This window comes from Myzus persicae, unplaced genomic scaffold (assembly GCF_001856785.1).
Source record: "Myzus persicae strain clone G006 unplaced genomic scaffold, MPER_G0061.0, whole genome shotgun sequence".
Taxonomy (NCBI): domain Eukaryota; kingdom Metazoa; phylum Arthropoda; class Insecta; order Hemiptera; family Aphididae; genus Myzus; species Myzus persicae.
The window spans coordinates 259,486-274,650 of record NW_019100604.1 but is presented as its reverse complement, the minus strand read 5'-3'; the positions used below and the strand labels follow the sequence as shown (position 1 = coordinate 274,650).

The following is a 15,165-nucleotide window of genomic DNA, read 5'->3' as shown; positions in this document are numbered from 1 at the left end:
ACCTTAATTAAGGCTCTTTCATCTTTGCCTCTTTAATATACACTAAAAGAAAATCATTAGTTATCATAAATCTATATACATAAATATGGAGCCAAAAATGTATAAAAATTCATTAATTAAGAACGGCTGGACCGATTTGGCTCAAATTTTTTTTAATTGTTCGTAATGGTCAGAAGAAGGTTTTTACGAAAACATTTTGGAAAAACCCTTTTTTTTAAAAATGTTTTGATGATTTAATTTTTGAGTTCCGGAATGTTTTTTTGAATTGACAGCTACAGCACGCTACAGCTTATAAAATTGTCCATATGACATAATTAATCGTTAAAATGGGGCTCCCGGCCAACACCGAAAAAATGGATCAACGTGGAGAAATATGTCATGTATTGAATATTAAGTATTAATATTATGTTTCACTATATAAAGTTAAGTTTAAATTTTGTAAAGTGATAATTTTCGTATCGTTTTTATTCCTTTCGATTTTATTTATAATCTTAAATACCCTCTCTTAACATAGAACGTAATAGTCTATAGAAGAGATAAAAATATAAAATGTCGGTTTTATCTATATGAAAATAAAATATGATTCGATTATTACGACTTCATTTTCCATTATCCGTTGTTGGCGTTACCAGAAAAACTACGGGAGTACAATTTTATTTTATTTTAATAATCTAACAAGACACAATCCTGGACGGCTTTAGATTCACAATTGGACCGGGTAAGTCCGACCCAGGGAGTTACTCAAACAAAGATTTTAAGTCACAGATATATATATATATATATTCTATATATCTGTGTTTTAAGTTGACGAAGAAAATATTTGTTTATATATACGATTGTTATTGGTTATGGGATGAATATAAATATAGAACCGTTGTACGAAAATGATGTAGAAATGGTTATTTTTTTATGTTTAATGGTTGCCTGCAGTGGTTCATCGGGCAGATCAGGTATATAAGCATGCATATAATTGAACTTTTCGCACATTGCCTGCCAAGGTGGCTGAGTTGCATTTATAGCCGCTCATCGGCGTGTCCGCAATCAAAATAAATATAAAACATATTATTTCAATAATACACAGCAGGTAGGCACAATATACAGCTAGCATTATCACCATCGAGTCTCATTTAGAGTTGGCATTTTTAATGGACAACAAAATGCACGGGATCAGCTTTAACATATATATATATAATCACAGGTATATAGAATAATAAAAAAAATATTTATTCTATATACCAGCTGCTGTGTATGTAATAAATAATATTGCACTATTACATTAATAATTAATATCTATGGATCATATTCAAATATTATTGGTATCAAATATCAATCAATCTCTTATCAGTCGTGGTATACCTATTCGAGAGCTGCTATCTTCACAATCATGGATCAGTAATCACAGACATGACTTGCCTGTTAAATTTAATATCTTACTATCTTAGTCCGTGCTATACGAATATACGTTACATATACCTACCTAATTGTTCTATGGTAATACGTAAATTATATATTCTATTTTATGCCTTTTGTTTAAGTATAAAAGCCTATGTTCCTTATAATCTATGGTGGAACGGTGGCGTACTTGCATAGCTAAATCTATGGAAATGTCATCTTCATTCTCACGAGTTACGAATCACGAACATTTTATAGGTAATAGTCTATTATTCATTCTAAATTCTTTAATTCTTCAGTCTTCCAAGGTAGGTTATTGGATTTTATAAAACAATAAATTATAATATAATATTACAATACAATTATTGTAGACACAGACATGATCAGAAGTCCTACACTTGTGCTTAATACTTAAAAAGTTAAAAAGGTTAAGGATTTAAGTCACAGTATAAATATAATTTAATATATAGTTTTCACTGGGCACTTTATTAAGCTGTACACATGTAGCTTTGGATTGACTTTGGTACACTGGGTGGCCGATTTCTGAATACTGTGTAGGTATTAGGTAATTATTACTTACAATGGTATATCTGAAAAAAATTACATGTATAAAATGTAATTTCAGTGTAAAATTTTCAATTCTTCTTAATACACCCTTATTATATTCATCGTGTATTCTTCGTCAATTCATTCTTTTAAATTTGTCCAAGTCAATTTTTTAATAATCCCGTTTACTAAAAAGTACATAAAATTGAAATAATTCTATATACAAATACATTGTTCAAACAATAATTGGACAGTTAAAAACTAACCAAAATAATCGAACTAAATTTGATTATTATAACAAATAATTTACTATTAATTGATAATATTGTCAAATAATTTGTTAATAATATGTACAACTAGATTAGATAAATGTAATTATCATAATCATGCATTTAAAATTTTGATTAGTAGCTTCTAAGATTTACAGAAGAGTACAGGTATTATGCATAGTATTTAAGTAAATGTTTGGTAGTGTTTAAAGAAATTTGTATTCACAATAATTTGTAAGTTGTATTTATTTTTGTAATATTATTAGAATGTAATAAAATTTAATTTTCAATACTATAAAGTAAAAATGTAAGTAGTAAAATATGTTAATGTTTGTATATTTTATTTTACTTTTCAGAAAAAAAATATTTGTGAATATGTAACATTTGTATCAATCAACTTACAAAATGGCTAGTTTACCAGGTAAATTATATATCTTTAATTATTATGATAGTTAACTAAATATAGCCATGCATAAATTACTCCATTATACATTTATAGAAACAGCAAGTACCACTAATAATGAAGATTCAAAAACCTCAGTAAAAAATGATGAAATATTATTGCGATTTGAACCATTATCATCTTGTCTTGATCCTAATTTTTGGTTCAAAGTTTGTCAATTAAAGTTAGAAGTGGATAAACTAGATGAAGTCCATAGACCATTGATTGGATACTATACTTCAAATAATAATCCATTTATGTCATTTGACTGTTCATCCTTCAACCAGTATGTGATTTGAATTTTGTATTTCATATCAAATTTTTTAAATCATCAATATGTATTTTTTTTACTATTTATGTTATAGAGAAGTTAATGATGAAACGTCTCTTAAATATATTGCTCGTGGCTACTGTTTAAATAAAAATACAATAGAATCATTTAAAATATGTGATAAAAATGAGTTATTAAAAGAATTTGGTGAACGTTTATTAGATGATTTCCGTTCTGGTAAAGCTATTGAAGACCCATCCATAATTCCAGCTTTTCATGTATTAATGTACACAGTGAGTTGTTTTGTTATTATTTGGAATAATTATGTTACTTAATTTAATATGTAATTAACTATTTTAGGATTTAAAACGATATATTTTTTACTATTGGTTTGCTTTCCCATCATTTTCCGGGCCAAAGTATTGTCTAAACGATGTACCTACTCTTCTTAAAAATACATTTTCTCCTACACAGGTAAATATTATAATATTAAATGTGTCTTATTCCATTGTTATATTATACTAGCATTCAAATTATTATATTTTAGTTTGATTTATTGGTTTTTGGATTTAAAAATCTAAAAATTGATCAAAGAGGATTTTTTGGAGTTGTATCTTCACAAGAAGGAAACCTTACAGTTATGACTTTAAAAGAGTACATTGATTTCTTTAAAAATAATACAGAAATTGGTTCAGTTGGTTATTTAGTATTTGCTGATCCATCAGATTTATTGAATAATCCTGGATGGCCATTACGAAATCTTCTGTATTTAATTTTATTTCACTGGTAATATATACAAATTAAAATAAATAAATATTATTTTAAGAGTATAAACTCTTATTCAACACGAGAAGTGACCTGGGTAGCCAACTACTGCAAATGGGTCTGGCTTTACTACACACAGGCAGGAGATAGTTGACTCAGTGGGGATTGCCTGTCCAGGGCCACTTGTTGTTTTGAATGCTTTGTAATACCATTGATTATAAATACTTTAAATTGCTCACTGCGATACAAAATCTGTGCACTACTTTTACTAGCAGTTCTGGTGTTGTTATCCAGAACTGACTAGACGGCTCTTCTAATTGAGCTCAACAAATTTTTTACCACATTGAGCAATCTATAGTATTTATAATCAATGGTAATAATTACTAAAAATGCAACACTATACTAAGTTAGAAGTTGAGTATAGTAAACTATCCATTTCTTCTCTTGGTAATAAAATAAATCACTGTATGATATAAAATGAAGGTTTGGTGGCAAAATTGCTATCAAATTGATGGCATTTGTGGGACAATTGTATTAATAGTAATTTTTACTTTTAGTCCCTCCATGAGAACTTCAATTTTGAGAGTAATAGCATTAAGAGGTTCTCCTACTACTACATTTTCAGCGAGCATGTTATTTAATATAAAAGTATCTTGTAAGTTTTAGTAATATTATTATGAAATAAAAAATAATTTCTTAACATGTTTGTATTTGTTTGATATTTAGCTGAAAATATTTTTAAACAAGATGCTATTAAATATGTGGGCTGGGAAAAAAATGCTAAAGGAATATTCTGTCCAAAATATGTAGACCTCAGTAGAACAATGGACTCTACAAAGTTAGTATATTTAAAAACCTGTCTAAGATTGTTTTGGTGTTTTATTAATTATTATTATATTTTTAGACAAGCAAAGGAATCTGTAGATCTAAATCTTAAGTTAATGAAATGGCGCATTGCTCCTGATTTAAACTTAGAAATTGTTGCTCAATCAAAATGTCTAATTATTGGGGCTGGCACACTTGGTTGTTGTGTGGCTAGAAATTTATTGGTTTGTATAACATTATTCAATCCACTAGATAGATTTAGATTTTAATGGTATACCTATTAAGATTCAATAGAAAATTTAGACTAAATTGTTCCAAATTCTATAACTTTTGTGTAAATACATATATTTTAAATCAAATATTTAAAATGTTCACGAAATCTGTTAAATGAACTAATATTATAGTAGCATAATGTGTATAAGATTAAATGTTATAATTTATGAACAAAGTCCATAAGAACATAATATCTATATTTTGTACTTAATAGTTATGTTATTGTCAGTCTCAATAACATTATTGACACCAGCATTGGAATGTAGAATTTTGTAAAATGTTTGTTAGAATAAAATAATTTACTTTTTAGCGGCCCTTCAAAAATGTGTATACATTGTTGGTTATAAAAAAATGTGGCTGAGCCCTGATGTAAATACTTTAAATATGTATTAGCTATTTCAATTCTTTCAACCATATTATGCATAACTTCTAAAATTCCATGATTGCTGTCTCAAATAAGTTGTTATTGATAATGGTTGATCATCAACATTGACATTAACATGTTTTATATATTTTTTATTGCTTCAAAAATCAAATTAATGAATAACAAACATTTTTATTTTTAAACTGCTAAAACTAATCCAATAAGTAATGGCATTTGATTAGTTTTTTGTTTAAAAATGACACATAGCACATCTTTAATCAAATTATATCTGTGTAATTTAATATTATTGTAATTTCTATTTTTTAGGCATGGGGTGTTCGTAACATAACATTTATCGACTCTGGGAAAGTATCGTATTCAAATCCAGTAAGACAGTCATTATACAGGCATTCTCATTGCATCAATTCAAATACTTACAAAGCAATAGCTGCTGCTGATGTATTACGTGAAATACATCCAGAAATTGTACGTACTAATAAATAATTTAATATTGATACATCAATTATTGTTGTTAAATAATCATTCATTGATATTTATACTACTGGAATTTGAAATTGTGAATTTATATTGTGTTTAATTTATTATTGACATGGTATTTTTAGAATAGTACTGGTGTGGTTATGAGTATTCCAATGCCTGGCCACGCGGCAAACATTGATGATCATAAAAATGTAGATTTACTATCAAAATTAATAGAAGATAATGATATTATATTTTTGTTGACGGATTCTCGAGAAAGTCGTTGGTTGCCTACCATGTTATCTACATTACACAATAAGGTACCTAATTATTTATTTACGACCTACAGTTTTTTTATTATGTTTAAATATTACAATTAGTTAATTTGTTATTTATGTTCTAGCTTGCCATAACTGCAGCATTAGGATTTGAATCATATTTAGTTATCAGACATGGAGTTAAAGTACCAGATGTTTCTACTGGTGAACAAAAATTAGGCTGCTATTTTTGTAATGATGTCACAGCACCGGGAAATGTAAGGATTAATCATTATTTTTTAGAAATTACTATATTTCTTTGTATTTCATTATTGTTTATAATAAAAATTATTTAAATGAAGTCACTCGCAGATAGGACACTTGATCAGCAATGCACAGTCACCAGACCTGGTGTTTCCAACATAGCAGGAGCTTTGGCTGTCGAGTTATTTGTGTCATACATTCAATTGAAGTATACTTGTTAAAACAATGATAGTTGAACAGTTACTCAAGTGAGATTTGTTTGTTTAGGTCCAATGTGTTGGCGAATGCTAAATCTTGTTTAGGGATTGTACCTCATTCCATAAGAGGATTTATATCTGATTTTCAGCAGATAATACCCTTTACTTCAAGTTTTTTTCAGTGTATTGCATGTTCGACAATAGTAAGTTTTAAACATATAACTGTTATGTAATTAATTTACTTTGATTTACTTTTTTTTACAGGTGATTAATGACTTTTTGAATAAAAAAGAAGAGTTTTTAAACAATGTTTTTACAAATCCTAACTATTTAGAAGATTTAACTGGATTAACCAGTCTTAAGAATGAATTTGAAAACATGGAAGTGAGTACATTTTGAAAACTATCCAACAAATTGTTCATGTTAAAATTATATTTGTAGAATTTTGAAATTGATGATTCCGATATTGAAGATTCTGGAACTTATAGTGAACGTGTGTGATACATTTTATAGATTTATACGTTAATTTTATTATATTGTTTGTTATTATGATTATTTACTCAAAATTTCTTTTTTCATGTATGAATGTAAAGCTGGTAGGTAATTTGTCAAGTATTTTAATTTTTAAAATTCAATTGTATTAATATATACAGTGCTGAATAATATGTTAGTTTATAATTGTTTCAAATATGATTGAGATTTGCATTGTTTTGAATTTCAGTATAACAGTTTATTAGTACCTATGCCCTAAATCATACAATATAAAAACATATTGAAACATGAAACATGAAACTTGTATTATTTATTATTTTATAGTTACAAGTTAAAATTACTAAATAAACTTGAACAATTGTGTGCATACATGTTGGATGTTGTAACAAGTTTGTTGTTTTATTCATGCAAAATTAATTATATAAGATAGGTACCTACAACCTACATACATAATGTAAGGCAGAAACATAAACTTATTAATCCTTTTTATAGATATCTGTTATTTCTATTTAAAACTCGGTATTGCATTTTAGTTTATAAGAAAATTAGTTTCAATAACACTTCCAATTTACACAGTAATCAAAACTGAAACCACTTATGTCGTTGATAAAATGTGGTCTATTTTTCAGTTTTAGTAATACTATGCAAATTAAGTGTTACCTCTGATATCTATTGGTACATTTTTAACATTGTATAATAATATTACAGGAACTTAGTTTTTATATTTTGTTTTTTATAGTTGATTTTAACACTGGTCTCGAAAATTAAAATTACAAAACTACAGTATGACTCATAATATTTATATGAGTATTCAAAGACTGAAAAATAAGAATAATTTGTATCTTAGCTCCTTCAGCACTGCAGACAATTCCACCTCAAAGTGTTCACACCAATCTATAAAACTATAAACTGCTTTTTATTATATTAAGAGTTCCTTTATTTTTGTAAGTACCTATAGGTACTTACTTAGTTATTATGAACTTATTTTCTTGACATTCATCTTACAAGGGTGCAGCAAAAGAGGATTATTGGAGAATGATGTGGATATAAAAATGTAAGTGTATGTTATATGTTTTCACACCACAGCGAAGCGTTGGACTGCAGATATTATTATAATATATTTGTACTGCCCACGGAACCACTAAAAAACATTTCATAGTACCATGTTTATCGTTTCATCGAGGATGCTTGCTTATGAGTAGATACCTCCACGTTATTTGTACGAATCTAAGTCAAAATAACCACGGACAATAAAATCAAACCAAACTATCCAATTTTAGTTTTTTTAAATTAACACAAATATTTTAAAATTTCGGTATACTCAAATAATATATTTAAAAATTAAATTATAAAATGTAAATAATTCAATTACATATAGGTAATAGATTATTATTTATTAGATACCACTATATTTTCTAATAAAAACTAATTCAAATTTTTTTAGAAAATAAATATTTGTTCACAGAATTTGAGAGTTGATTTTGTTAGTGTAGTAGATTATATAGATACATTAAAGGCCGGGTTTTCAATTGCCATAATAACTGTCTGTTAATATAATAGTAAGTGTGTTTAAATCGTGATTTGTGAAGAAAAAATTGATATAAAACGTATTAAAGTGACGGTACAAGCTAAAATTATCACTATAAATGATATGTAATTAACCAACGATTAAAAAGTTAATAAAGTTGTGGTTAAACCTGCTGTTTCGGGTAACTGGAGTTTCATAAACAGTTTAACTGGGACAATGTATTAACCGACAGTTATTAAATAGTCAATTGAAAAACCATGGCAATAGAAAAGGATCTAGGAACTAATCAGGTTTCTATATATTTCTATATTTCCCCCCATTCCACCCTTAGGTTGAGGTATTAATTTTTGTCGAAAGCTGTATTAATAATAATTATAATGATAAAAAAATAAAATGTATTATGAAGTATTATCAATGCTCACCAAGTTTAGCTCATGGATCCGCTGTGTACACTTTACACACGTCACACACACATGATAAAAGTGTGATGTTATTATTGCTATCAACTTTATTTATTTTTCTATAAGCTCAATACAGCGTATTTAGGTTGAAATAATGTTACGAGTTAATTTTATAACTAAATATTAAGTTATTTAGCCAATTGTATTAGAAAATAAAGTATTATCTACTAATTTACGTCATTGAATTATTTTACATTTAATTTTGTCTTTTGAAATGTTTGTATCTATTTATAAAAACGTTTTTCTACATTTTCAAATTTGGATATTTTGACCGATTACCGATTTGTACAGTCGGCATGTATAATCTTACTTAAATAAATAATATTAAATATTATATTAAACGAATGTCAGAGCACTGTTTGTTTTGTTTATCTGACCCTAGTACCAACAGCATATACGTCATAGACAACACCGCAAATCGGTTTTCTTTTATGTTTTTTTAATCTCAGAGTAAGAACATTTATTCCAAAAATACTATATGTAGAGAATAAAGTTTTTAAAGGAATGAAATCGATATATTATTGTCTCAAAACAATTTAATATCTATTTAAATGTACAACATTTTAAATTGTAAATACTTTTACTTGTAGAAAAAATGCTCTAATCATCAATTTCGACTTAGGTTTCTGATAGCTGATTGGATCTAGTCGGTACTTTTGAGAGGTAAGAATTGAAAGTAAATTTACCTAGGTATATACTTACATTATAATTAGGTACTAATATTAGGGAAATATCCAGGCAGACCTTACCCAAGACCTATACATATATCAGTGGACGAAGTGGCCCAAAATAAGTGGAGGGATGGAAACTGTGAATTATAAAAAGTGGAAGGATGCCATCCCATCGTATCCCCCCACGTTTCGACCACTGCCTACTACCTGGTAGTGCAGGATACTACCATTGGCTATAAATACAGTACTTACACTGAATGTATTGTATCTGAGTTGTGAAAAAATTGTTGCCCGATATGGCGACATGTCAAACCTCAAAAATATTATCCTCTGTAGTTTGTGTAATAGATGATTTTTAACTTGGATTACTCGAAAATCATAAAAAACGATTTTATATACATATTAATGCGTTTTATCTGTGTTGCGCGTTGTCCCGAGAGAGAAACTAAATATTGCCCAGACATCCTCTTAAGTAGGTATGTCGTTTATGTTGAGTTGGTGCCAAATATTTTATTACTTTATGATTGTCATTTATGAATTATGGGTACCAGCAGATTAATGTATTTATTTATTTTTGCAGAGAGATAATCTGCGAGTCTTCTTATCGCCGAATGTTGATAACCTAACCGGTGCCCGTTTTAAAACGACCAACTGTACCTATTAGTTGTGAACTTGTGACAACCTTTAGGCGAAATGCTCATAAATATAGTTATAATACATTAATACTGAGCTTTAGATGTCGTGCTGGTATAACCTCGAATATAACATGACGTGTGTTACAGACTACAGTCAATGATGAAAATTCAGATAAATATATGACGCAATTGACATATTTTGTAGCATATCTCTAGTATATTTATAGGTAGGTATTAGATGGTATTAGGTACCTAGTTCATAGTTGAAGTTGCATACAACTATACAACCATACAACTATAGGTACAAGCACAACAAATGGATTTTGTTAACATTGATCGCGTGTCAGGTCCTTTAATCAGTGACGACAATAAATAAATAATGCGAATGTAATAATAGTATTATATTAAGAATGCGTATACCTACCTATTGTATATTCTTTATTATATTTATACGTAACGCTAGTTCGATAGTTTTGTGCTAACTCGGACAACGACATATTATTATTTATAAGATCATAATTCACAGTGTAAAATAACTATTGTATTAAAATACCAACGAGAAAAAATAGTCATAATTAAATTAGAACAAATATTTTAAAACAAGATGAGGGATAGGTACCATTTATAACTGGGAGAAGTTAGGAAGTCGGAGGTAGACCAATTGTTATCTAAAGATTAGGCATAGCTACTCTAACAAGTTCTATATTTAAGTGTTAATAGTAATACTTTCTAAAAAATGTTTAGTCAATTATATCAATGTCGACAATATCTATTGAATCTCAACAATTTACAAATATTTTTAACTATGTCTGTTTAGGTAAAATATTTAAATATTGTAAATAATAACTAGTCAATTAAGCAATAGACTTAACAAATTATGTATAGACCTACTTGTTATATTGTCTAGGTCACCAATCGGCGGAGTCTACTACATTTCGATGGTCTACATTACATGTAGCAGGGTCGCCAAACTTTTTTTACGTCGGCGGCGGCAGATCAAATCTGAAATATGTATCGCGGGCCAGCTGTTTGGGAGAAGGTTAGAAATGTACTACAATTGAAGTTCAATTATTGAACAAAGAGAGAACGAATTGTATTATTATATTTCGATATGACTTGACAAAGGAAAAATAATATTTTACTGGTTTCCTCAAAATAATTCACATACCTACATAAATATTATATAACTAGAATCTTGGAAGTCAAGGTCAAAACATCAGCCAGCTTGACAACTGACGAGCCGTAAGTTGGAGACCTATAGACGAATCTGTTTACCTATATCCTATACCTAACTATCGACTTTTCGATTGTTGTCAGTTTACAACCAGTGCCGTATGGTTATGATGGTCGGCTAAACGGACGATCACAAATTGCGCGAGACCCACCCATGATGCTTATAATTTCCCTATAGAAACATTGTAAAACAGTAATTATTTTTTGAATCGTATATTACCCAAATAAAATTTCAGTACATGTATATTCACGTACGATTTAGAAAAATAATCTTCGTGTACTTGTGAAACTTAAGAATTTTATACGTGGGTAACTTAGACGGTAATGTATTACTAATTATGATATAATATTATATTAATGCCAGCCAAAAATGCAGCGATAATAAGGAGTAACTATTGGCTACGATATTATCATAATGTGTGTGCCCGTGGTGATATACAGAGTGCGCGAAATGTTCTTTTTACCAAATTCGCAATAATGGTAATATGCTAATATACATGTAAATATGTAATATTATATTATACTCAAGAACGAAGACTTGCTACTAGGCACTGAGTGGTTCAGCGTCCAGCGACGGAAATATATTTACTAGTCGTAGCCCATTTTCCGTGGAATTCAGCGTTATGAACATCGAGTGGTTAGTCTATGAAGTATGAAAGGTTGGCGACCACTGGTCAAGGATACGTAAATTCTTGTATATAAATATGTTGCCATGCAATGATTGGTTTTAAATTTTCATCATTGGTGGCAACTATATAGAACCAATAGTGTCCAATTATATAGAGTAGGTACAATCGCACACATCGCACACAATTAATTCAATTGAGATTTTGTGATTGAAAAAAATTGAAATACTTTTTTACACTAATAGTGAAGGTATATATTATTGAAATCAATAACATGATAAGCTAATGGTCATTTCGTGTATATTCAATATTCATGCAAAACAATAACATTTTTGGAAATAATTATAATTTGACAACAATGTTATGTATATATGAAGTTCATATATATATAAAAAAAAAAGAAAAAAAAGAAAATCTTACAGCAGCCCTGACCCATACGTTTGTTTTCTCAAACAAAATTACAATTAGGTATTATGTTATTAAAGTATTATAAAAAAAGTAACTATTCACAAAATATCAAATATGATCCTTAGAACAAATACCTTAATTTTCTAAAGCCTAATTAAATAATCCTAAGAAACAATAAGCGAGCTGTCAATAATCATTTAAATGTCTACAAATAAACATTTTTAAAAATCAACACTTAATTGCTAAAAAATAATAATAAAGAAAAAGATAAGTATCTAATCAAACAATTATATAATAATGGTAAAACTAAACATATTCAAAACGCTCGTCAATCATAATGAGGAGGAAGGATAATTATATAATATATATTATATTTTAGAAATTTATACATATTAAAATAAAACAATTAATAATTAATTTGTGATGATCTTATGAATTAATTGACATGTTATACAATATTGGAAGCATAAATAAATAAAACAAATCCCCACGCAACGATATAGATGTAAAACGAAAACAGATCCCTCAAAACTTCACTAAAGAAATCATATCGTCCACTACAGTATATTAACAATGTTATGAAATTAATTGGATCTAAAAGGGTCAATTCTCGATATATTATAATGACCAATGTAACCGATAAAAAAAATAAGAATAAAACGAAGTTAAATCCTATTTTTTTTCTCAGCTAGCATTATATAAAGTCTTATCTTGTACCTATGAATTATTTTTTTTACGTTTATAATATTTTTTTATACTTATCAAGACTATATTAATATAATATGTCAGGTTAACACGCATTTCATTTTTATAAAAACATATAAATAGGACGATTTATAATAATAATAATAATAATAAAAATAGTAATAATAATAATAATAATAATAATAAAATAATAATAATATAATTAATAATTTAATAATTGTAGACCTATTTTATGTACAGAACAACAAAAACCATGTACATCGACTTAAATGCTATTGTAAGTTTAAACTAGGGGAAATTAATTTTGTTTTATATTATGTTATATTGTATCCAGTGTTGTTGTATCGATAAATTTGTTTTCTTCTTGAGAATCTGTTGAGGTCCGATAAATTGTTTGATGATCTTGAATGTGGAATTTCTTTCGTATTTGGAATTGAGATCAGTTGCGTTATAACAATAATATTTATTATATATTATTGTATACATATATATGGTAATATGCATTTTTATTTTTATAAACTACAACGTAATAATATTATAATATAACTCATTTCTATACACGACTCCTTATAGGCGACCACCGCGGTGCGTTGGAAGAGTGAGTGTTTGTTTATTAACGAGCTGACGGTCAACAGTGCGATAAATAGTAACAATAATTTGGGTAAGGTATTTCTTTTTTCAAAAACACAGAGGGTAAGGGTATTATGGTGCATACAAATCCACGGGAAATATTTTAGATCTCGAACTTTGAAAGACGATCTCGGAGTGCTAAATTTTCTTTCTTTAAACGTTCCATCTCTTGTCGAAGGCCCATGTTCTGTAATGTACAAGAATACGTATTTTATTATTTTTGCATTAATAATCTGTTTGGTTTTTTGTTAGAAAAGCAAAGGTTATGTACGTATGTTTACGTATTGGAACACATAAATACGATTCTAAGCCCAGAAATTTAAGAATAAAGTTCAGATAAATCTGCACAGGTTTAAAGTCGACTATATTAGCAGTTTCTATAGTGCACCTATAGTTTGGCTACTTAAATAAAACCCTAATAGTAGACCTCGTAACTATTAAGTAATAAGTAATAACCGAGTAAATTAAAAATAGCCTAATGATGAATAAAAAGTATGTAGGTATTCGATCATTCAAATACTTTTTTTTATAGGTACACAGTACGGTGTTAAATTACAAGATTGGAAAGAAATTAATATTTATCGATGATAAATTATTATATGAAGTATAATGTGATGTAACATGATTAATTAGTCATTAATATGAATTCATTAATGAAATAGAACTTTGTATAATCATCTTTTTTTATAATTGTGATTTCCGTCAGACTTAGTTGTAGTCACTTGATTTTTAATATGACAAGAAATCAGTACAGTGTTTTGGTGATTTTCATATACCGTTAACATTATTCTACTTGGAAATATTATTAAGTACCTGAAAATAAACCTAAAAATACTTTGAAATAGGCCGGGTAAGTTTAAGCGGTTTTGTTTAGATTTTATATTAAACTTCGGATCTCGTTTTGAATTACACCTATGGGTACCACCCCTATTAAACCTACTGCAGTTTATAAGCTTTATATTGGTATTTTTTTAATAATATTCGTCCCATTGTACGAGTTAAATACCTCTTTTTCTAAAAACCCTGCTCTCAATGCAATTTGGTTCTCTTTCATTCGTCTCGCGTCCCTCGATCGCTTTGCGGCCATGTTGTTTTTTCTACGTCTTGCCCAGTATTTCTCATCTTTCAGCCCATCCGGTACAAACTAATGAAAAATTATGGTCAATATGGGGTGTCATTAGAGCCGCGAGTAAGTTCGCGTTGTAATGACAATAATAAACCAATCAAGTTAACGAGGCCCTTCTCACCTGTTTCCTTGATTTCTTTACCATTGGCTGCGGCTTCAATTCTTCGTCGGAAAACGGCCTGGTCCTCGGGTCGAAGTCTCTGCTGGACGACGCGAACGACAATGCTGCAAAAACGAAACACACACCATAAGTACACGCAGGATCACGGTTGTAATAATATAATATGTAATGACTGTATTATATA

General features: G+C 28.4%; 2 protein-coding genes across 8 annotated transcripts in view; one reads left to right on the top strand and one right to left on the bottom strand.

Moving 5' to 3' along the window:
- The first annotated feature begins 699 nt into the window (after window positions 1-699).
- LOC111036274 (ubiquitin-like modifier-activating enzyme ATG7) lies at window positions 700-7,130 on the top strand. 4 transcript variants are annotated; one of them, XM_022318278.1, is made up of 16 exons: window positions 700-718; window positions 2,564-2,628; window positions 2,707-2,935; window positions 3,015-3,213; window positions 3,281-3,394; window positions 3,468-3,706; window positions 4,243-4,340; window positions 4,412-4,523; window positions 4,590-4,734; window positions 5,475-5,633; window positions 5,771-5,947; window positions 6,031-6,162; window positions 6,247-6,356; window positions 6,416-6,548; window positions 6,610-6,729; window positions 6,787-7,130. In XM_022318278.1, exons 2-16 carry the CDS (start codon window positions 2,613-2,615, stop codon window positions 6,844-6,846), a joined length of 2,043 nt encoding a protein of 680 aa, XP_022173970.1. In that variant the 5' UTR covers window positions 700-718; window positions 2,564-2,612; the 3' UTR covers window positions 6,847-7,130. The 4 variants fall into 4 exon arrangements, with proteins under 4 accessions (XP_022173970.1, XP_022173978.1, XP_022173955.1 ...); XM_022318263.1 differs by lacking the exon at window positions 700-718 and adding an exon at window positions 1,377-1,650; XM_022318271.1 differs by lacking the exon at window positions 700-718 and adding an exon at window positions 2,364-2,441.
- A 6,400-nt stretch (window positions 7,131-13,530) lies between these two features.
- The window catches only part of LOC111036049 (thyrotroph embryonic factor), a 61,076-nt gene continuing 59,441 nt past the window's right edge, over window positions 13,531-15,165 (bottom strand). For 3 of the 4 annotated variants that reach the window (XM_022317956.1, XM_022317961.1, XM_022317939.1), the window contains 3 exons: window positions 14,982-15,085; window positions 14,741-14,878; window positions 13,531-13,921 (listed from right to left, as the gene is read on the bottom strand). In XM_022317956.1, the coding sequence (XP_022173648.1) occupies window positions 13,838-13,921; window positions 14,741-14,878; window positions 14,982-15,085 (326 nt within the window). In that variant the 3' untranslated portion in view covers window positions 13,531-13,837. The remainder of the gene's footprint in view (window positions 13,922-14,740; window positions 14,879-14,981; window positions 15,086-15,165) is intronic. The other variant, XM_022317948.1, reaches the window with a different exon arrangement.